The following is a 21297-nucleotide window of genomic DNA, read 5'->3' as shown; positions in this document are numbered from 1 at the left end:
TTTAAAAAAAAAAATAAATAAATCAAGCTAGCTTCCTAAAATCCAGTGGAGGTCAGGCAGTTTAAACCAGCTTTGGTTATGAACCTGGAAAACAACTGTAACTTCAGACAAGGTTACTTTTTCTATAACCAGAGGTGGTAAGTGATAAGATTTGAAGTTGAAAGTTGCCTAGGACAAGTTCATAGGTCAGAGCCTTTCCAGGTATAAGGAAAAGGAAAGGCAGCAGGCTTAAGTATGGAAGAGTCACAGCTCTCAAAAGAAGAAAAAAATCCCCCCCCAGTCTGTCTTTAGTAATACCACTCTGGAGTGTATCAGGATACTGATACCGAATGGGTGGCTGCAAAAAAACCAAAACCCAAGGTACTGGCAGCCTTCCTCTTACCTTCAGTGAAGAAATAACTGCTTGTTCACATCCTGTGACATGTAATCATTTGAAGGTGGTTTGCAAAATGAGAAAAACAAGGACATTTGAATAGGTTTTGCACCATGAGGATATCTATGCTATCACCTCTGCTAGTAAATCCTCGCAGTATATGAATTGAAGCAACTGCCTTAGCCCAGTGTCCTGGCTCAAATGTGGATGCTGATAGAGGTATGGGGTTTTCTGGGAAGGAATGAAAAAAAATCAGATTGCAGGCTTCCTATAGGCTCCAGTCCTATAAAGGCAGACCATGTTTATTGTGCCAGTGGGGTTGCTTAGGCGAGTGGATTCTTGCTGGATAGTTTATTGATGTTGATGCAAACAGTTGTGTTAGTTTGAGAAGGCTTAAGATCAAGCTCCAGATTGAAAGAAAAAGGCCAATAATCTTTACAGATACAATTTGTATTTCTGCAAAAGGTCAGTTTTAACTTGCCTGTTGAAAAAAATCTCAAAGTCCAGAAGCACAGTCAGTCTAAATGTATTCTGCCTGCCAGCTGGAGGTAATTCCTTGTTGGCCAATATAGCCACTACTGGCCTCTCTGATACAGTTGGTGAATGGCCAGTTATATACACCAGTGCGGGTCCTGCTCTGCATAACAACCCCAAATTTTCATGTAGCACTTTCTATTAGTAGATCGTCAAGCACTTTGCAGAAGTCCATTTCATTGTGTGTTACAGAGGGCAGAAAAGGCATACAAAGTGCAGTTACGCCTCTGAAGCTCACCAGTGGTAAGCTGTGGACTAGAAAACAGTTCTCGCTAGTTCTAGTCTAATACTTCTCAATAAATCACACTGTTACTCCCAATATGGTAATTTATCAACTATATATAAAATTAAATATTATATATAAATAGTTTATCAATTATTTAGAGTGCCCAGAATAGGGAAAATTCCTAGGCCAATCTGTTGAAGATCCCTGTTGAAAGCTAGATGAGTGCAGTCAAGGAGGAATTCTTAATGTATGGCTTTGGAAATCAGCATAATGGATATCCGAGTGAATGCCTAGACTCCACTTCAATCCTGCAGCTGGTAAATGCATACTGTTTGTTATGGGAATGAGGCCCCATTTGCCCCGGTAAGAAAACCATGTCAGGAGGAGCAAGTGCCTGCTAGACTCACCTGGCGGTTAGTGACTTTTGGGGTGAAGTAAACTTTACTTTCCTCTTTTACCTTTCATGGAGAACATGGGGACAGAGGCTGTCCCGAGACTTCCCCCTGCCTTGAGTGTATTAGTCCTTGGACTGCTGGGAAACCAGCGCTGTGCAACAGACTGAACCTGCCGAGGGCTGCGTTCTGCTGTGCAGTGCCCAGGCTATTGCCTTGATGGGAAGCCATGCAGTGGGAAGTGTGAAATGCTGCTGCTCTCTCTGCTGAGAGGCAAGGCAGATCTTGCAGCACTTCTGTGTGGGGCATCCTCAGTTTGATAGCAAGGGAGAAAACAAGACCAAACAGCATGAAACACAGGGTGCAAAAGCTTTCCTGTTCGGCCTCGTGGATTGTCTTAGGTTTTGGTACAGAGAGCTGAAAGAGCGAAGGATGGTGGCACAGGAAACTCAGATCTTGATTTGTTTAATTTTTCCTCTTTTAAGGCATAGGAAAAGTATTGGAAAGTCAAGAAGAATGAGAAGTCACTTGTTAGCAGGAACATTATTGCAAGTTTCTGAATGACAGTAACACTTTCAGTCAGAAGTACTTACCTAACACCATAGAAACAGCCTTTATTGTGAGTTTACCTACAAAAGGTGAGACACAAAGGGAAAATCATCAATTTCAGTTTACAGATGCAGAGGTGAGCACAGAGGGGTAGCTGGCCTGCTCCAAACCACACGGGTGACATGTTAGAGGAGTCCTGGCCCTGCTCCAGTGCCACTGCTTGCAGACTTGATCCAGCTTTCAATCTCTTCCTCCCCTCCGGCCCCTCCTACTCGCCCATTGCAGCACTGTAGTAACATGCTCTTGGAGCTGGTCCATCAGCTAGGGAGAGGCTCACAGCTTGCTGTACCAGGGCCTCTGCCAAGTGGCTCCATTAAGAATTGCTTTCATGATTACAGTGCTTATGCAAGCGGGAAGCAGGCTTTTGGGAGGATGTTTATATTGCACAGATCCTTTATCTGGCTTGGCTATCTCCTCATTACCTGCATCGAAGAATTGCCTGCCTTAGTGGCCAATAAAACTAAATTGCTAAATCCAGCTTTGTGTAACCCTATTTACCTTTTGTACCAGATTAACCTTTATCATATTTGCAAGTGTATTGGGAAAGTAACATAAACAGAGAGGTAGGTGGTGGAGGCAAAGGCTAGCCTGGGAGAGCCAGCAGTGCCCTTTTTGCCAAGGGCCTGCAGATAAGGAGGCTTGTGCCAGGCAGGGAGTTGCCGAGAAGCTGTTGCCGAGCTTGCGCTGATCAACATGATAGTCGTAGGAGTCTTCCACGCCTTCACTGGATTAGCAGAAATGGCTGGGGTTTAAGGTAAACAGTGAGGAGCCCAAACACTGTAGAAATTATTGGTAGGCAAATGAGTCCTTGGGGCTGGCTCTGGCAGGCAGCTGCCCTGGGTGACTTGGCAGTTGGGTTGCTGCCAGCCTAACGCTAGCGCACTGTTTCCAAAACATGCCCAGAGCACTGTCACTGGGCTGCTGTGCTTGGCCTATGTCTAGGGCATATCCCCGGATGTTTTGTGCCGAGGTGCTTGGAAGGTCGGTTTTCTGTGAGCTGTGAAAGGACTTTAGGTGGCAGGGATGTTGGCTGTCTGCTGGGGAAGATGCAGCAGGGACGTGGGGGACTAGCTGTGGCGAAATGACAATGTGTTCTGTGTTTGTGCTGGTGTGTCCCTACTACTAGGGACAAGAGGGTTTCCAATAGCTCAGATGAGGAGAGCTTCCCATTTTCTGAGCGCCTGCTCTGCGGGGCTCACTTGGAGGAGGTCTGGTCTCTTGGTCAATTCGGTCAAACTGTGCAATGGGAGCAGGACTAGTCCCTTTCATCTCTCTTGGAGGAAAAAAAATAAATAATTGCCTTGGGAATATTTACCAGTGAACAAAATAAGTATTACTGGGACAACTGATCCCCTTCCTCCCGCATTGCCGAACATGTTCCTATGCCTTTTGCTTGCTAGTGTATTTAAAAGAAACATGTGTGTACAAAACTCCACAACAATCACAGTCCAGGCAAAAATTTCTGGGATAGATGAGTCTTACAAATGCATCTCGCATGCAGTTCGGGTCATGGTGAGATCTTGCTGCTTAAAGTTTGGATGTGTTTCTTAGAAAGTGTGGCTGTACAGTTTTTAGACTGAGCAGCTGACAAATACATGGATTAATAGCTGTGTGGATGCATGTTCAGATTTTTTCCCTGGTGTTTGGTTCTTTTTAAGATTCAGAAAAAGAACTGAAGGAAAATTTGCATGGATTTATTCACCAGTACTTAATTTCATACCAGGATTTCTGGACTTGTGGAATATTCAGCAAATTTGAGAACAGTTTTTTTGCAGTGTTTGGACAAGCACTTGCTGGTGAGAGCTGTATTATACCATCACGGAGTTCATAAGGCTGAGTCCCATAAAGTGAAACTGGAGCTCCCCTTGGTTGTCACTCCTGTTTAATTGAAGGGGAATACTCATCCCTTTAAACTCCAGTCTCCTCAAGAAGCTGTGTTAAGCTGAATCCTGCAATTGCAATCGAGTGCCTGGCCTCATCCTTGGAAAAGGCGGTCCCAAAGCCTTGTTTCCAGTTAGATCCAACAGGATAGGAGAGGCTTCCCTTGTTGCTGAAAGGAAGAACGAGGATGACGGGAAGCACTGCTTGCCTTTAGGGCAAGTTTTCAGGGTCCTGCTGTCCTGAAGCAGGGAACAAAGAGAGGAGATTCCAAGAGAGATCCTGGGGGTGACAGTGTTCCCAGTGAGAGGTAGCTCAGAAAGCCATCCCTGACCTGGAAAACCTAGATTTGCTGTGGGGATAGGGAATTGGAGCAAGCTTTCAGGCAAGATGCCTTTAATAAAATATCATGGTGAATTATTTGCTTTCGGGAGAAAGGACTAAAGGGTAAAGAAGCAGTAGTCTTGGACCTGCGGCTAGACAAACTGGTGGGTTCAGACTTCTCAGGGGTCCCATAGAAACACTTCTAGTATGGCTTGGGTTGTAGCAAAAAGCAACCTAAGCGTTTTGAAAGGCTTATTTGGAGAGGTGCAGGGGGAAAAAGGTACTGCGGTTTAGTTCAGCTTCCTAAATAGCTTGCTGTATGGTAAGCTTTTGGGAAAGTGTCTTCTATGAGGGGATTCAGAGATGGTGCCCCTATGAGAACCTGTTTTGGTCCTATCTCTAATCATGGGCCCCTCTTCTGCTTCATGACTTCCTGAGAGAGTGTGGTGGTAAACAAAGCAGCAGGGTACAGCTGAGTGCTGGCAGGGGATGATTTGGTGTAGAACAGTTTCTAGTGGAAAATGTTTAAGTGCAAATTGTAGTCTTCAACTGTTGCCTGTGTTTCAGATTGCTTGAAAATGTTGCGGTGGCTGAGGTTCTGGAGTCAGTGTTACTTCTGGGCCACTGGTTTGCAGCTGAGCCTGTTTTATACTAAGGGAGGTCCCAATCAGATGCGTATAGCATCATCTCAGTGCAGCGTTGTAGGCTGATGCTGAATCCCTTCTTATAACTTATGCTCTGGTATAGTCTTTTCTTAAAATCACCTACCTTTGTCCATAAAAATACAGTAATTTAATGCAAACTCTTCCCTGTATCCTGCTCCTGTTTCCTAACAGGATAGTGATAATATTTAACCACTTGCGTCTGTTTTCTTACCTGAGGTGTAAGTTGTGTTGCTGCTTGCATACACTACTGAATTTGTCCTGAAGGTGCACCTGGAAGCTGAATGCGGGCTGTATCTGACCCACCATTCATCACATTAATAGTCAGCTTGTGTTGACAAACATCCATGTAATTTCAAAATGTGTTTTCTTTTCAACCTGTTTCAAGCATTAACTAATAATCTGACATAAACCAAAAGACATGAGAGAAATGAGCATGTAAGCTTTTTTTTTTTTGGTGATTTTGCTGACTGTAGAAAAGACGTGGAATTGGGCCCTGACAACGGCAAATTAAATGCGTCAAAACCAATGCTGTCTCCCTTTTTGGTTTTGGCTTGGGTCTTGTTCTTGCAGCCATGTTAAGTGATTCAGTCTGGGATAAATACTGTGCTCACTGAAGCAATGACCAAACTCCCTGCATCCAGCACAGATGCATCCAGATTCTGTGCATCCAGAGTGGAACTGAGCTTTACCCAGTTCCAAGCCCAGGATGCATTTTGGGCACAGAAGAGGTGAAGCAATGGGAATGTGCTACATAAGAATATCTTGTATTTGAATGAAAACAGATTAATTTGAATTCTTTCCGCCCTAAAGTGTTGTTAACAGTAGGAGTATGACTTGTATGCAGCTCCTATTGGGACACAGCTGTGTCAGATGTAACATGGCTGATGAGATCAGGAGAAAAGAGGTGGCGCAGCAGAGCCCATGCTTCCCCCGTGCATCTGCATCTTGGCTGCTTAGCTGTCTGCTTGCCTTGCTGTAGTTATTGCTGATGGCTCTTTAAAGAGAAGAACACTTGAAATGTAGAGAAGGCAAAGCTAGCCGTGCAAAGGAAAAGTCAGGTCTTGGAGCTTCCTCGAGGAGCATTACCCCTGCCTTTGTGCTGAGGCTGAAACAGGCATGTGGTTAATCTATTTGCTGAGCAAAATCCTCCAGCTCCTTGACATGTTAATGGATTCTAACAGGCATAGTCATAAGTGACATAGTTTATGTGGGATTTTGTCAGTGGCAGGTTTTGCTTTTATAATTTTTTTTTAAATCATTTAAGAGAGTTACATCACAGAACATGCAAGTTCAGTGGAAATTTTACTGTCCTGGACTTTGAAACTTCTCAGAGCAAGCAGCAGCCAAGCAGATAATCCCATCTTCTCATATCTGTGACTTTGTCCTTCCTGTCCTGACATGAATTTGATCGTGATGCCTGTGTATGTACTGACTCCTTTCAGATGCTGGTGTGGACAAAGACATTGGGAGGGTATCAGAGAGCAGAATAATACTGATAGAGACCTGCAGCCTCACTTGCAAAGAAAGCCCACAGCAATGGGGAATGGTTAATAGCTCCAGAGACTGGATATTGACAGGACTAGCCTTGGCTTTTGGTTTGTTTGAGTGGTGAAATGGTGAAATCATGGGTAAGTGTCAAGGCTCAGTTCTGAACCTGGGGAGGCAGAGGTACAGTCAAATATCAACCTCAGCCTTTTTCCATGAAGTGAAAATCTTTGCTAGCAGAAATCAGATGTGAAATGGAGCATTTCCAATTGCTGGGGGAGAGAAAGGTCCTTAAGCAAAACCATTGCTCGCTAAAGTGAAAAATTTGCCAGTTCCCCTACAGCTACCATCTTGTTTCCAGGCCCTTAAGGTGCATGTCCTAGGAAAAGAAAATGCAAGCTGGCTGCAAATGTTTCCATGAAAGTGTTTTTATTGGACAATTTTGTTGAAATTGAGACCTTTGTGGGAAAGGATCAGATTTAACGAATTTCCTGTTCTGAAAGTACTTATGAAAACAAGTTTAAAGTTGCGGACATATGATTCCCTTTTTTATGAAGAGAGGCTTTTATTTTTTTCCATTCTCCCCTCCTCCCATTTTGGCACAAAAATCTATTTGAAACTTCATTTTATTTGTAGTTTTAACAAGTTCCTAGGAAAAATGGCAATCAAATAAGAGTAAAAGGTCAGGCCTTTGTGGGTCTGGTTCCTTCTAGCTCCTTTCAGTGCTCCACTGCAGGGTACTGAGCCATCGCTGAGGTCTGTCCCCTGCAGCTGGTGACACATTGGCCTGAGCAAGGAGGGTAATACAGGCAGGACCCTGTGAACGCGTAGCCCCATGTCACCTCCTCCATCCTGGCCTTGGGGAGGCAAAGAGGACGTGGCTGCCTTAAGTTATGTAGGGGACAAACAGGAGCTGGAAGTACACGTAGCCCATAGGATGAGTATTGTGAATGGCTGTGTTGTGTGGGTGTGCATTTCCACCTGTCTCAGGTGCCGGAGACAGCTTCCAAGATTGTGCAGACCACGAGCAAGCTACAAGAAGAGTCCATTTTGTTACATGATTTAACCCTCTACCACGCTTCTCAACTGGCCTTCTTAGCACTCAGTAGTTGTCATTAAGTTCTTCCTGTCTTCCTAGGGATTATTACAGCTGCCCCAAAACGTAACAACCCACAGACTACAACTCCTCATCCTTTTTTTCTGTCGAAGGGCTGTGATGGCAGTGCACTGCTCTCCTCCACTGTCTTCTGCTTGCCTTACTTTTGCTTGTAATGCTGTGCTTCTACCAACCTTACATGCATGCCAAGGAGTCACTTGGTATGGCTGCTGCCCAGCAGAATAATTCTGTCCCTGGAATCTGCTGTGTCAGAGTTTTACATAAAACAAACCCCAAAAATATTATGATGTCTGGTTTTTGTACTTCTCAGCATGTGCGGACGGGGCAGTCCTGCTTCCCAGTACTGCCATCCCAATGCTTTGTTGTGTGTGCTCCTTTGTACAGTGTAGGCTTGCCCTGTGTTTCCTTCTCACCCTGTTCCCCTTACCTGCCTCATCCCTAGACATGCACACAGTTCTATTTACTCCTTGGAATTTGTACTGGAATAGGAGCTAGGAGGTGCATAGCTTCAGCTGGGAGAAGCACTTCTGTAACCATACTGCAAATCAAAAAAGCTGGTGCTCAACTTCCAACTGGCTTTTAGTGAGGTTGCTCGTGGGGGTGAATTTAGGCACACAACTAAATAGTGCCTGGTGTCCTGTGGAGAAGCTGTATTTCGAGGTGAATGGTTCTCATGTTTTTTCCTCTTCTATATCCAGTGTTCAGGACTGCAGTGTGAGTGACACAACAGACCTGACATGCTGTGGTGTACTGAAAAGATAATAGTGTTTTATGGCTGTTGTCCGATCCTCTTCAGTATCAGGGAACACGACTAGATCAAAGCTGCTCTAAACTATACGAATTCAAGAAGCTGGTGATCTTCTCTCACTTTTCCAGAACTTCAGCCTGATAATCAGCCTGCTGAAGTCAGAGAAAAGACTCCTGTTGAATGTAATGGATCAATTGTGTAGGCTGGATTTGCACTAGCATGTTTCAACCTTGTTCTCTTTAATATTTGGAATAAGCTTTTTTTTGCCAGTTTCCCAGGATATGAGAGCTTGAGAAAATTCAGAGCAGCACAGGCGGTATGTATGTGAGTCACTCAATGCGTGAAGCCTTTGCCCAGTCATCCCCAGATTTTTCACATGATTTTGAGCAGACCGGTTGTGTTATGGAACAGGAGCAAATGACTAAGTGTGTTGTGGAGGCTATTGTACCCGTTTGTCGTAGACCTGTGTCTCCCATTACTCCATGATGCCTGACCCACTCATGTGGGGTCTGCAAACCTGGTGCAATCACTCTGAGTGGGTGTTTGGGACAGATAAATTTAAATAATGGGAAGGGACTCTTCCTTTCTTCTTTTCTGATTGCAAACATACTGGCAAGCTATAAAATATGGACAACTGTGGAGTTACGGCAAAATTCAATCAACTCCTACCCCATTCTTGCTTATGCCCCTCATTGGTTTTCTTCACCCACTGGCTCAGTGGTTTCAGGTCCATCCTGAAAGAGATGATGATTCTGCTCTGAGACTGCCCCAAGTCTGAAGGTTCCCCATCTGTCCAGGTCTGACTTCCCACTGGCACTGCTATCTCACTGCCAGCCTGATGATAACGCGTGGCTTAAAAGACATTGCCACTGCTGGAACTGCTGCTGCCACTGTGCAGGAGCTCTGCTGGAGCTCATTGCAATGCACTGTAAGGAACGAATAGTTTGGGATTATACCACTGCTCACTTTAGCTGGTATCTGTATTCAACCCACATGCCTCCAAAATCAATAGCCAAAACTCTTGCCTGGGGCACCAGGATTTGAAAGGGAAAAGGTGGTGAATCTTGCCCATCCTCTGCTGTTACTTCTGATGGTCTTTGCAGATGGCCCATAGCGCCTGCAGGCATCTGTAGAGAGATTAGGAGGAACTGGTGATACCATGCATGTGTGGCTTGTTGTTAAAGGACCAACAGGCAACAGTGTAACTCAGCAGGATATGGAAAACAGTTTGTATTGTCTCTTTTTTAGTAGCTGAGAACAGGATGGGATGCTCTGAACTTCCTACGTTTATAATTTTTCTCCACTTTTCCTTGCATACCCTCCAAGCTGTTGGTATCTTGACTGTAACTGATCTACAGTAGGGAAATAGAATTTGTCCTGAACCTCCATTTCTTTTTTATTACAGTTTACCAATCTTTCCTCTTCTGTCACACAGAGAGAAATATTGGTTTGGGAATTAAAGACCATCTCAGGACTAGACTCTCTAGTTTGTCTTGATTTCATACAGTATGTTCCATATGACTATATTAATAAACATCTCTTGGATGTAAACATCATCGGAGTAGTGCATACTCTGTAGCTTGTGTAGGAAACAAAGCCACTGACAGTCACAGCTGTGCTGTGCTCCCCTCTGCTTGGGGAGCGTGTTGCTGAGCCCCACAGTTCCGGTCAGAGCTGTCCTGCCTTCTCCCAGCAAAGTGTCCTGAAGTAGACCAGACAGAGACGTGAGTGGTTCAGGGAAGTCTGTTTAACTCCATCTCCCAAATCACTGCTCTGTGGTTAAGACTTTCACGATTTATGTATTTAAAGAAGACGACCAACAAAAGCTTTGGCAAACCGAACTTGATATAGCAAGAGAGAGTGCTGCCGCTCACGAGACATATTGGAGTACTAAAGTACTTCCCCAGGTTTCTTCTTTCTCCCCTCAATTTTGCTAGCACTTACTCCTACCCCAGTATTTTATAAAGAAAATACTTTGTGGCAGCTTTAGAACAGCTATGTTAGGCACGAGCTCCCTGCAGTCAAATCAGCCCATCACTGTCTCTTCCCAGTTTCACTGTCCATCCCTGAGGAGGAAAGGAGCATAAGCCTCTTCTTGGCAGGTTCCCATCACCTGATCTGCATTTAGCTGTGCTGGGGGCATGTTCTCCCTTTGCCCACAGTGCTTGCCTTCTGCAGTCAGCTTCAGCTTTTAGGGGGCTAAATCCACCTCTTGAATTACTTCTGCCTTTCTGCTGACTGGAGGGAGCACAGGGAGTCGGAGGTCCTGCGCGAGGAGAAAGGTGAGGCCACTGACTAGCTGACATGGACTGAACTTGTCCCCGTATTTGTGGGGGACAGCTGGAGCCCCTGTTTGATTCTAAAAGACGACAGTTCCTTGCTCAGACCAAGGAGTCTGGGAAGATGCTCGGATTATTGGATTATTTCTCTTGCTTCTCGCTGGCAGTTCCCAGGAAGTGTGCTGCCCCTTGCACAGTGAGCAAAGAGGGAGGGGGGAAGAGGAGCCTGCAGCGAAGGGTGAGGTTATGGTGTGCAGAGGACTCCGCTGAACCTGTGCTCAGAAGCTGTGCAACAAGCTGTCCTGGGAACACTGCCCTCACTCTGGTCATGGATGCTGCTTTTCCTGACCGCTAATCGATCTCCCTCTGCTGTCCTGGTCTTCACAGAGTCCTTGTCTGCTTTTCCGTTCAACAGCCATGACAGGACCTCCTCTTTCAGTCTCACCTGGCCTGGGCTAGACTAGCTTTCATTGTCGAGCATGTGCCCTGCTTCCTCTTGAAGACAAATCTACCTTCCAGTGAATTGTATTTGACTTCAGTGGTTTGCATCATGTGCTCTGCTTCCTGCTGTAACAGTATATTCCATCAATATATTTTATCAAAAAAAAAGATACCGAGGAACAGAAAACATCTAAGTTTGAATTAGTCCATGGCCAATGAACCATCTCAGAGATACATCCCGTGATGTCTGTCTTCTCATGAAATAGTTCCTGTTCCACCTATGCTCTTTCACCCCCAGAAATCCCCTTCAGAGGAAGAGGAATGGTGGTTAGAGGCAGCCTGAAACAGAATTAGCAGGGTTGGAGAGGGAGAGGGAGACTGGCTTGTCCTTTTTAATATGTTGCTATAAAGTTACTTGTGCTTCCTGTTGTTTGTCTTAGGAGTAAATGAGATAATAAAGTGTATACAGAGATAGAACTCCATTCATCTGAGGTCCTCGGTATCTTGGAAATGATGTTGTGGCTGCTTTGCAGACAAGCCAGTCTCTCTCCCTTGCTTTCCTTTAAGTGTTTTGCTTCTGGCACAAGTCATATGGAGAGCTCTACCTGACCTTAGCTGGGGACAGGAGCAAAGTACATTGCCCAAGGCCCCAGGGTGAATCCATAACACAATCGGAGCCCTTGGCTGTGAATCCCTGTTCCTCAGCCCTCCCCCTTCCATTCCTGACCTTGGTGGGAGCCTACAAGAAAGCTGGGGGACTTTTGACAAGGGCATGTAGTGATAGGACAAGGGATAATGGCTTTAAACTGAAAGAGGGTGGATTTAGATTAGATATTAGGATATTAGTAAGACATTCTTTACTAGGAGGGTGGAAAGGCACTGGAACAGGCTGCCCAGAGAAGTTGGGAATGCCCCATCCCTGGAAATGTTCAAGGCCAGGTTGGATGGGGCTTTGAGCAACCTGGTGTAGTGGAAGGTGTCCCTGGCAATGGCAGGGAGGTTGGAACTAGATGATCTTTAAGGTCCCTTCCAGCCCAAACCATTCTGTGATTCTACCCAAAGAAGTGTCATTCATTTCCCTTCTCCTTTATGTCCTTGGTTTTCCATAGCAGGGCTTGTGCATGCTGCAGATAAATCCATGAGTAGGCTGTCACACTGCAATCGATGATCTCAAGGGTGAGGAAATCCCTGAAGGATAGAGCTGTTATACTCTGGAAATCCGAGACCTAAGTGCATGTGGCACTGTGGTAACCTCACAGAGCAGTATCTTGTCTTCCCAGGAGAACCGATGCTTGCTTTTTCCAGGCTCCATTTCTACCATTATGTCCCTGTACCTTGAACAATTAATTTCTCTACTAACTTTTGTGGCTAGTTCAGGCTCTTCTGTGTCAGAAATGTTAATCTCATGGAAATTAAACATTTCTGGTGGCTTACTAGCTGTCACAGTAGTCAAATGCCAGTCCTTGAACTCCCCACAGGCTTTAAGTTCTTCGGTCCTGGGGTGTTACCATTTACTGACAAAATTGGTGCACTGTTTGTTCTGCGATGCCCTGCTGTGATTGTGAAGATCCAGCCTCACACAGTCAGACCTGCCTGTCAAAACAAGGTCATCTCCTCAGCTGTGCACTTTGGGGAGGTCAGGGTAAAGGTATATGATGCTCCCAGCGTAGCTGTTCAGGGAGAGAAGAAAGCTAAGCTTTGTGTGCAGTTTTGGAGGAGAGTACTGCCTGCCCCATGCGACTGTTTTCCTTTAGAGGTTTGTGTCAAAGTTCTGCATTTTTAGCATTTTTCTTTTTGTAATATCCATTGAAGAAACTTCTTGCAGAAAGGCTGTCCTGGCAGAGTTGGGAGGATGTCTTTGGAAAGACAGTAATTCCTTTTCCAGTTGGAAGAAGCTGCAAAGCTGCCACGGTCTGGCTTTTTCTCTAGTGCAAAATAATCCTTTCTGAGCGATAGCTGTAGAAACTTGCTGTACTGACTGATGTGGATGCTTGAAAGCATGCACAGGCACTAGGAACCTGCAGCTACAAGAACATATATATACACAGATTGAGAGAGAGAGAGTTAAAATGCTAATTCAGTCTTTCTAGCAATACTAGGGGAAAAAATTTACAAATTTTAAGAGACTATCAAGGCAAGTATGTGTTCTTCTGAATGGTGTTCTGTCCTGCACAAAGCCCAGAGCTGGTCATGAGAGGAATGCAATACAGTGCTACCTGTGCTCCCTGATCTATAGCTGTGGTGATCATTGTTTTGGAAACCTGTTTGCTGGTCTTCAGAAGCAAAACCCCAAGTCCTTGACTCACGAAATTCTTCATAAAACACTTCTGCCAAAAAAAAAGTTGGGTTTGATTTGCAGTCTGAAATATTTGACTGGAACATCAAAGTGAGTTTGGAGAGGAAGGGTTAATTGGTAGAATTGGTGTTGCAATTTACCTGACTCTTTTCCATGTCAGAAATATCTCGAGTTGGATGTTGTAATCCAATTTCTAAATACCCGTATTTCCCAAATAATTGGCATTTGGCTTCGTTTTTCATTGGATCCTTCTGAAAAGTTAGTATTTACCTAGGCAGTGACTGCTTATATCGGGTTGAATCCTGACAGTGCTCTTCTATAGACATTTATATGTCCTTATAGGGAATAGGGCTATGATCTAAAAGCTATTCTGATCAGTATCAGTGTGCGAGAAATTCAAGTAAATGTCTTTTGGATGGTTATTGGAGTATAACTAAGTGTTAACAGTAGTGCTCTTCCAAAGCATTAAATATCTTGTGTACAACTTCAACAATAATGACATCTTAGTTTGTCCTGTTGGTGCCTGTTGCCATAAACTGCTGCAGTTTAAGGGCCAAATCTAGCCACCACTGAAGCTGAAAGATTTTTTGGTTGGACTTGACCGGCCTTTATAGAAGCGAAGTTTGTCAGGCACGCTAGTTGTACTATTACTCCTTTGAACAGACATTTTTAAAGGCTGAAGATATGGGTGAAATCTATCACTCACAGGGTGACTTCAAGATCTTCCCCCATCCCTGACTGTAGGAGAGAACAGCAGTTTTTCTGTACAACACGCAGGTGATTCTTTTAAAATCAGATACAGACTTACGGCCAAACTATTGAGACTGAGAGTTACGTGCCTGTTAGAATATTTCATGAAGAGAAGCTGCTCAGTGTGATGGTGAGACTAACCTGGGTTTGGAGGCATCAGGGTACATCATTGGTGCCTGTGGGGACTCACAGGTCACGGAAGGGACTAACGAGCATTGAGTGACTCCATTTTTTGGTGTCCAGGAGGGTACTGATCTTGAGGGAGAAGAACAACCTAACATCATAAAAAGAGGTCCCTTGTGATGTCTTGGATCAAACACCCAGAATTAATTAATTTCAGATCCAAGCCTTATATTGTGTCACTGCACAGAGGATGACTTCTATCCCACAACCACTTTGTGGAGACTCAGTCCCACCTCATGAGGGAAAGAATAAGCTTTTTGAGTTGTTTGTAAGCTTGCCCTGCATGCTGTTACCAGATATATGTGCATGCAAATGAAGCACTTACCTGTTTTCATGGCTTATAGTTGGTAAGCAGAGTAGTGTGAGTCTTCTGCTATGTCCATTTGGCACAGGCTGCAACAGAGAAAGCAAGGCTGGGGGAGCTGGCATGATGTTGGGCAAAGCCTGCTAAGACAATGTGTTTGTGTCTATACACAGATAAGATCTTGCACTTAAGTAGCACTTCATATTCGAAGTGGTCACTGAAGAAATGATACACACGCAAGCTCCCTGTTGAAGTGGTGTTCTCTAAGGCACTGCTGACAAACCATTCAAGAGCAGTATCACCTGGTTTATCAGGTCAGGAAGTGACGAACACTTACTTCTTGCTTAAACATCCAAAGTGACTAAGTTCTGGAAGAATAAACAGTAGCTATTTGCCTGTCATCAAATCATTGGGAATAGGCCTTTTCCCAAGAGCAGCTACGAACTCTTTGGTGGTGACTCTAGTTTGGGCTGTACATGTTAAATCACATCCAGGACTTAGTCCCTAAAATAGTGCAATGCCCTAATGCTGTCCTTGCACGCTGCCTCACTGTTGAGTCAGACACCATTTCCTGAAGAGCACAGGTTCTCCTGCAGGATCCCTGCTCAGTCCTGTTGTGCTCTGGGAAGGGCAAGTCATAGCCTGGAGTCAGATGGTTGCAAGCTGTGGCTTATGGTCTTTGTTCCTAAGACTACCAAAAGGATGATTTCTCATTAAAAACCAACCCTATGACGCTCCCTTCATCCCCTTGGCTTGCTTATACACTGCTATACTGGTCAGGACCTGCCTCTGAGTAATCCCCTTGCTTTCTCTGAAGGGTGTCATCTTAAAAAGGGCAATGATACATGGTTTTGATACAGACACATGAAAAAATGCCCTTAAATAACCAGGGTGATTGTTTAAATCTTATTCCTTAAAGATGTAGTCTCCACGGTTCTTGATGGCATCCCCCTTTCGCTCAGATGTTGCCATTAGGAAGAACACCCTCAGTGCATGCATCATGCAAACACCATCTATCTTTTTACTCAGTAAGGCTAAGAATCTAGAGCTTAACTGTTAATGGAAGACGATTAAATGGCTTGTGGGCTCGCTTCTGCTTAGGTGAAATAAAAACTCAGGTCTGGGCTTCCACTGTGCAAACAGGACAGGACAACTGGAAAAGCTTTATTGTTCAATCAGTTTCTCATCAGCTCTTCTAAGCTGCACTCCTTAGCAACAACCATCGGACACTCATTCATGACGGGCTGCTGACTCTTTCTGTCTCTTTAGATTGTGCCGCGCTGGGGTCCGATGGCGTCTGCAGTCCTGAGGTGGCAGGTGCAGGTGGGGCAGTGGGGGACTGGAGGGCTTTGTCTGCAGAGTGGTGCTGGGGACGCTGGCAGAGCTGAGAGTGGTGGTGGGGAGGAGGGGGCCACAGGGCTGAAGTTCTTGCTGCCCGCTGCTCCCGCCGGCTCTGGAAGTGCGGGAGCAGCTGCCGGTGGAGATGGACGGGTGGCACCGAGGCTGGGAGGTGCTTCAGCCCATCGCTTGGTGGACGCTGGCATGTCCCCTGCAGGCTGGCCACCTGGTCTTCTGCAGGGCTGCCCCTCATCCATCTCCAGGGCTTTCCGCTTGAGGCCAGCCCTCCTCCGGCACTTTTCCAGCAGGTGGGGATGCCCTCTGTTAAAGAGGGGGTTATAGTAGTAGAGTACCTAGAAGAGGCAAAGGAGAAGAGTCAGTTGCCGCCATCCCAAGCCTGGAAAAGCCCAAGCTACGAGAAGCCAGACTCTGAATTGCACAAGACAAACATGGATAGTGGAAGGGACTCTCGGGGACGGCTGAAACCTCAAGCTGAGGCCAAAAGGTTACGTGAAGCGTTCTGTTCAGTCACCGCCACCCCTGGCAGCAAGAGCAGCGTAGGCTTTTCAAAAGCATAAGAAGTGCTTTTAAAAGCCAAATACCATGACTGTTCAGCAACTCCAGGGTGGGCATGAGCAGGGAGGTAACACTGGGGTCCTTAAGTGTATCCTCTTGGCATTCGGCAGGAAGGTTTCAGATTTGGTGCAGCAAGACACGTAGCAAAGACATTCAGAGCAATGAGGTTACACGGAGCCGGTCTTTCCATGGAACGGCTTCAAACTAAGCAGGTATAACCAAACTGTACTTTATCCACGTTTCTACTAGCCAGAAAGACTAACTCAAACCTTCCTGAAAACGCCCCGAGGAGGAAACTAAAACCGGACCGCTCGCTGCCCTCCCCGCCCCCTCTATTGCGAGGCCTTAGGCGACGCGAAGGTCCGTCCCTCCCCCAAGACCCCTGTGAGCGTTAGTGGATGTGCGGAGCGATGGCTCTACCTTGCTGTGAGCAGCAGCTGCTGCTTCTTCTGCCAGGAACTCAGGCAGGGAGGCAGATCTTTCACCATCCTCTTGCATTTTGATGAATCCGTGGTAGTTCATCTGGCGAAGGAAGCTCTTCATGCTCTGCCTGGTGTAAACCTGCAGAGGTCCTCCCCTGCCCAGCACCTCCTCTTTGAAGAGCTTCTCGTTGATGGCCACGCATTTTCCTCCCTTGCTCCACCAAATGGACCGAAACTGGTCGCTTTCCACCATTGTCCAAAGCTTCTGTGGAAAGCGGAGCGACAGGAGCCCGCTGCCTTGGCCCACGCTCTTGCTGGAAGCAGGAGGGACTTGTTTGGTGTCATGTCCGTCACCCCCCGGTTGGACGTGCCGCTCCTCCCCTACCACTTGCATGGCAGCGTCCCGGGGGGCACTTTCCCCCTGTCCTGGAGGGCCAGCACAAGTCGTGTCTGCCCACTGCCCCAGCTCCTCCGGAGCAGGCAGGGATGGTGTTACTTGAGCAGACAGCTCCCGCTCCATTGCTTTTGTGCCAAGCTTGCCTCGGTGGCCAGCACCGTGGAGAGCCAGGCCTTGGTCCTGCCAGTCAGCAAGCAAAGGCCAACTGGCACTGGCTGGCTGTGGGTCCCAGCAGATATTCCGGCACGGCATTGTGATGCCTGTGCTGCATAGTGGTGACATCACAATGCGACGTCACGGTGACGTTTGAAAACGGTGGCCTGGCAGAAAGGAGCAGCCGGAGGAGCAGTTGCTGAAGAGCAACTTCTGTTGCTGCTTTTCACTGGCAGAGCCGCCGCTGGCGGGACTGCAGGGCCCCGCAGGCAACAAAGCTGTTGAAGGGCTGTGGGCAATGAGGGGACCGTGCTGTGTCCAGCTGCATCCAGGGGGGTCTGCAGCGAGGAGCGGGGACGGCGGCGGCGTTGGGCACCCCAGTGCTCTGTTCAGGCACTTTTTCAGCTGGCCACCTCTGACATGTGCAGAAACGTCCTCATACTGCTTGTTGTCATTTCACTGCGGTGGTGTCTGTTAAGGAAACACGATGCAAGGTGTTTAATCTGCGCAGTGGTGTAAACACAAAGAACAGCTGCAAGTATGGAGGAGGAGGCGTCCACTAGATAAAGGAGAAGGCAGTCCAAAGCACGGAGCAAGTGTCCGACAAAGAGGAGGAGGGACATTTATCCCGTCCTCGGCTTTTTCAAGTGGTATTAAAATACTGAAGAAAACCACAGGAAGAAAACCTTTTCTTAGAAAGAATAGAATCATTTAGGTTGGAAAAGGCCCTTAAGATCAAGGGCAACCATTAAGCTAACACTGCCAAGCCCACCCTTCAGGGACACTCGTGTCTCTAACCGCCACAGCTACAGGTCTTTTCAATCCCTCCAGGGATGGTGACTCAACCACTTCCCTGAGCAGCCTCTTCCAATGCCTGACAACCCTTTCAGTGGAAAAAAATGTCCTAATGTCCTGTTTAAACCTCCTCTGGTGCAACGTGAGGCCATTTCCTCTTTTCTTACTGCTTGTTACCTGGGAGACTGGCGGGCATCTCACTATGTACCAGCTCCTGTCAGGTAGCTGTAGAGAGCGATAAGGTCTCCCCTGAGCTTCCTTTTTTCCAGGCTGAACAACCCTCGTTCCATCAGCTGCTCTGCATAGGACTTGTTCTCTAGACCCTTCACCATCTTCATTGCTCTATGGATGCACTCCAGCACCTCAGTGTCTGTCTTGGAGTGAGGGGCTCAAAACTCAATCTGAATGAAAGAAGGGAGGCAAACTATTAGGGAAGGGTGTGACAGGGCCAGCACCATCTTATATCTTTTCACTGTTGTAACGCAATGAAGAAGCATCATCTCCAATACAATGAATCCTGTTCCTGGCATCCCCTGCTCTCTAGGTGCCACTTCCTAGCACAGGACAGGAGTCAGGGCCAGCCTGTTTTCTCTGAATCATTTCTGCCATGGGGATGGACAGGAAGGCAGTATTTGCAGTGGACCTGCCCCATGTCCAACTACTACATGCTCCACGTTGAAGAAATGACCATATGCCATCTGCTTATCAAAGCAGTGCTGAAGGAAGCACCTACATTCTTAGTAGTCTTAGTGAAGAGGAACCACCTGTTCTTTGTTGTAATTAAGAAGCAGTCCAGTTGTCCAGAGAGTCTAGGTTTTTTTAATCAAAGGCTAATTTCTCCAAAGCATCTGTAGTTCAAGAAATTCTGTTAAATCTTTCTTCAAATGAGAAGATGCTATGCCAACAGCAAGTGGTTAATATTTTAAATTGTGTGATCATTGACACTATAAAGGTATATTGCAAAATTTTGGTTATTAAGACTGGGTGATAATATTTATACTAGCTAAGTAACAGCTATAAAATCTACAGTTAATGTTTCTGGCATAGATTGCACGTGCAGTACAAGTGGAAATGGTTTATTAAACAGCTGAACATGGGAGAATGTGTGGGGGGGTGTTGCACAAGAGGAATTAGAACATTAGAGCAGAAAAGCAACAAAAGCAACACTGAACTCCTAAGCCAGTTGAAAAATTGAAATATTGACATAATAATTGACATAGTTAACTTAAAAATATCATGTCAGTTGTTAACCATTTAGTGCCAAACAAAGGCATTTAGTTCTTGCCTAAGAAGCTGAACACTCCAGTGGTGATGGCTGTGGCTGAATAGAAGCAGCAGTGAAGTCCTGTACTAGGACATTTTCCAAATCAGTGCTTAGATAAGTTATTGAGGACCTGAAAGACTCAAGCATTTCATACAGGGCTTTTATAAAAATACTTTTAGATAACGTTTATATTGCACAGGACTAGACTTTTAAACAATATCTGACATAGGTAAAATGTTCATCTAAATTCTAGAAAGGCAAGTGTGAAACCAAGCCGTTAGGAAGGTTCACAAATTATACAGCTCTTATCTCCCTGAACAAGAGCTTCCAGAATAATTAGAGCATCAAGCCTGGAAAACGAGAAAAGAAGCCAAGGTTTAGGGAATGTTTTCCAGTATGTTTGGGTCATCACAAATTGAATATTCTCAAACGTAACTGTAACTTGGTCAGAAATGTGGTGTGAGTAGGTCTGGGTTTTGTAGTTTTGTAATGATAGCGAAAAGTACAGGTTAAAGACCATGGTCATTGCCATGAAAAGGTATATGGCCTTTTAGAAGGTACTTAAACAAAAGAGTGATTTTAATAGATCAATGTGAGGTTTTACGTCAGCAGAACTGAGAAAGCCTTGGAAAAAAATCTGCACAGCTAAGTGCATTTGCTGTTTACAAAATATTTCTAATCTTTGTGAGTGGGAGCAGTCAACATTGTACGTAATGATGAAGAGTAAAAAGAGAAAGTATTTGTGTTTCACAACTTTCCTATCACCATGTTAAAATAAAATATGTAAATTTATATATATTAAAAAAAGAAAATACATAAGGAAGTGAGCTAAACAAAGAATGTGGGTATATTCCTTTTTACTTAGTTTTAGGAGAGTGTGGGGTTTAGTATAAAATTATTTTAAATATTTTTATATATTATGCGTACTAGGTTACCTGGTGTGTACAGTTTAGATCTGTAATATGTTATCCACTGCGATATTTAGATTACAGTCCTGCACTTGACTGAGATCTCTGAAGGTTGATGAAAAACCTGTAGGGAATGGAACTGCCCAGCCCATATGCTTTCTTCCCCTTTCTCTGAGGAACCCACCTCTTGCCTTTGATGGTGTAATAACTGCGCGTTTTGTCAAGTCCAGCGGAGTCCCAAGGGAAAGTTTTTAATTCAGACCCACAAAAGCCTGACCTTTGCAAGAGACTGCGTAAGTCACTTGTTGCTTGCAAGTCTGGTGAAGATGCGTGGTGATCACGGTAGCTGTTTCTGTGCTGTTAGGAGTGCACCAGAATGCAAGAACTGGGCAAAAGGTTTGCAGACTCTCGTGGTGAGTGGATGGGGCTGCTTGTAAGGATCACCCCAAAGTGTCATCAAATATTAAATACTGTGGGAAATGGGTAGGAAGGATGGGTTACCTAGTGGAGGTGAGGGCAGGCATGCCTCTCCTGGAGGTCAGAGTAGACCTCTGGAAGGCGGTATGACTGGGGCAAGTTTGTGAACCATCCTGATGGAGGGCCAGAAGTAAAAGCCAGTCTGGTGCAAGGTTCAGGCAGAAGTTGCTTTAGCAACGCAGGGGCCTAGGCTATGTGTGGGCAGCATAATTTGTGTCTCCTGCTCCCCCTTTATGGCATGCATAGGTATCGACTCTTCTGTTACAGGTGTTCAGCTCCCTGTGAGGCTGGGGAAGTGTCTAGGTATGGAGCAGAAGAGTCCTGGGACAGGTGCTCTGTGGGCACTAGTAGAGGCAAAGCTTT

General features: G+C 45.7%; 1 protein-coding gene and 1 long non-coding RNA gene across 2 annotated transcripts; one reads left to right on the top strand and one right to left on the bottom strand.

Annotated features, from left to right (window-relative positions):
* Positions 1-1136: 1136 nt before the first annotated feature.
* Positions 1137-15881, top strand: LOC119147781. The gene is made up of 3 exons (XR_005104149.1): positions 1137-1147; positions 14653-14656; positions 15795-15881. It is a non-coding gene; the product is annotated as an uncharacterized LOC119147781 (long non-coding RNA).
* LOC119147780 (heat shock transcription factor, X-linked-like) lies at positions 15853-17942 on the bottom strand. The gene is made up of 2 exons (XM_037387182.1): positions 16939-17942; positions 15853-16295 (listed from the first exon to the last, which is right to left on the bottom strand). Exons 1-2 carry the CDS (start codon positions 17617-17619, stop codon positions 15870-15872), a joined length of 1107 nt encoding a protein of 368 aa, XP_037243079.1. The 5' UTR covers positions 17620-17942; the 3' UTR covers positions 15853-15869.
* Between the last annotated feature and the right edge of the window lie 3355 nt (positions 17943-21297).

This window comes from Falco rusticolus, chromosome 4, assembly GCF_015220075.1.
Source record: "Falco rusticolus isolate bFalRus1 chromosome 4, bFalRus1.pri, whole genome shotgun sequence".
Lineage (NCBI taxonomy): Eukaryota > Metazoa > Chordata > Aves > Falconiformes > Falconidae > Falco > Falco rusticolus.
Note: the sequence above shows the minus strand (reverse complement) of the source record. Positions and strands in the feature narration are given on the sequence as shown.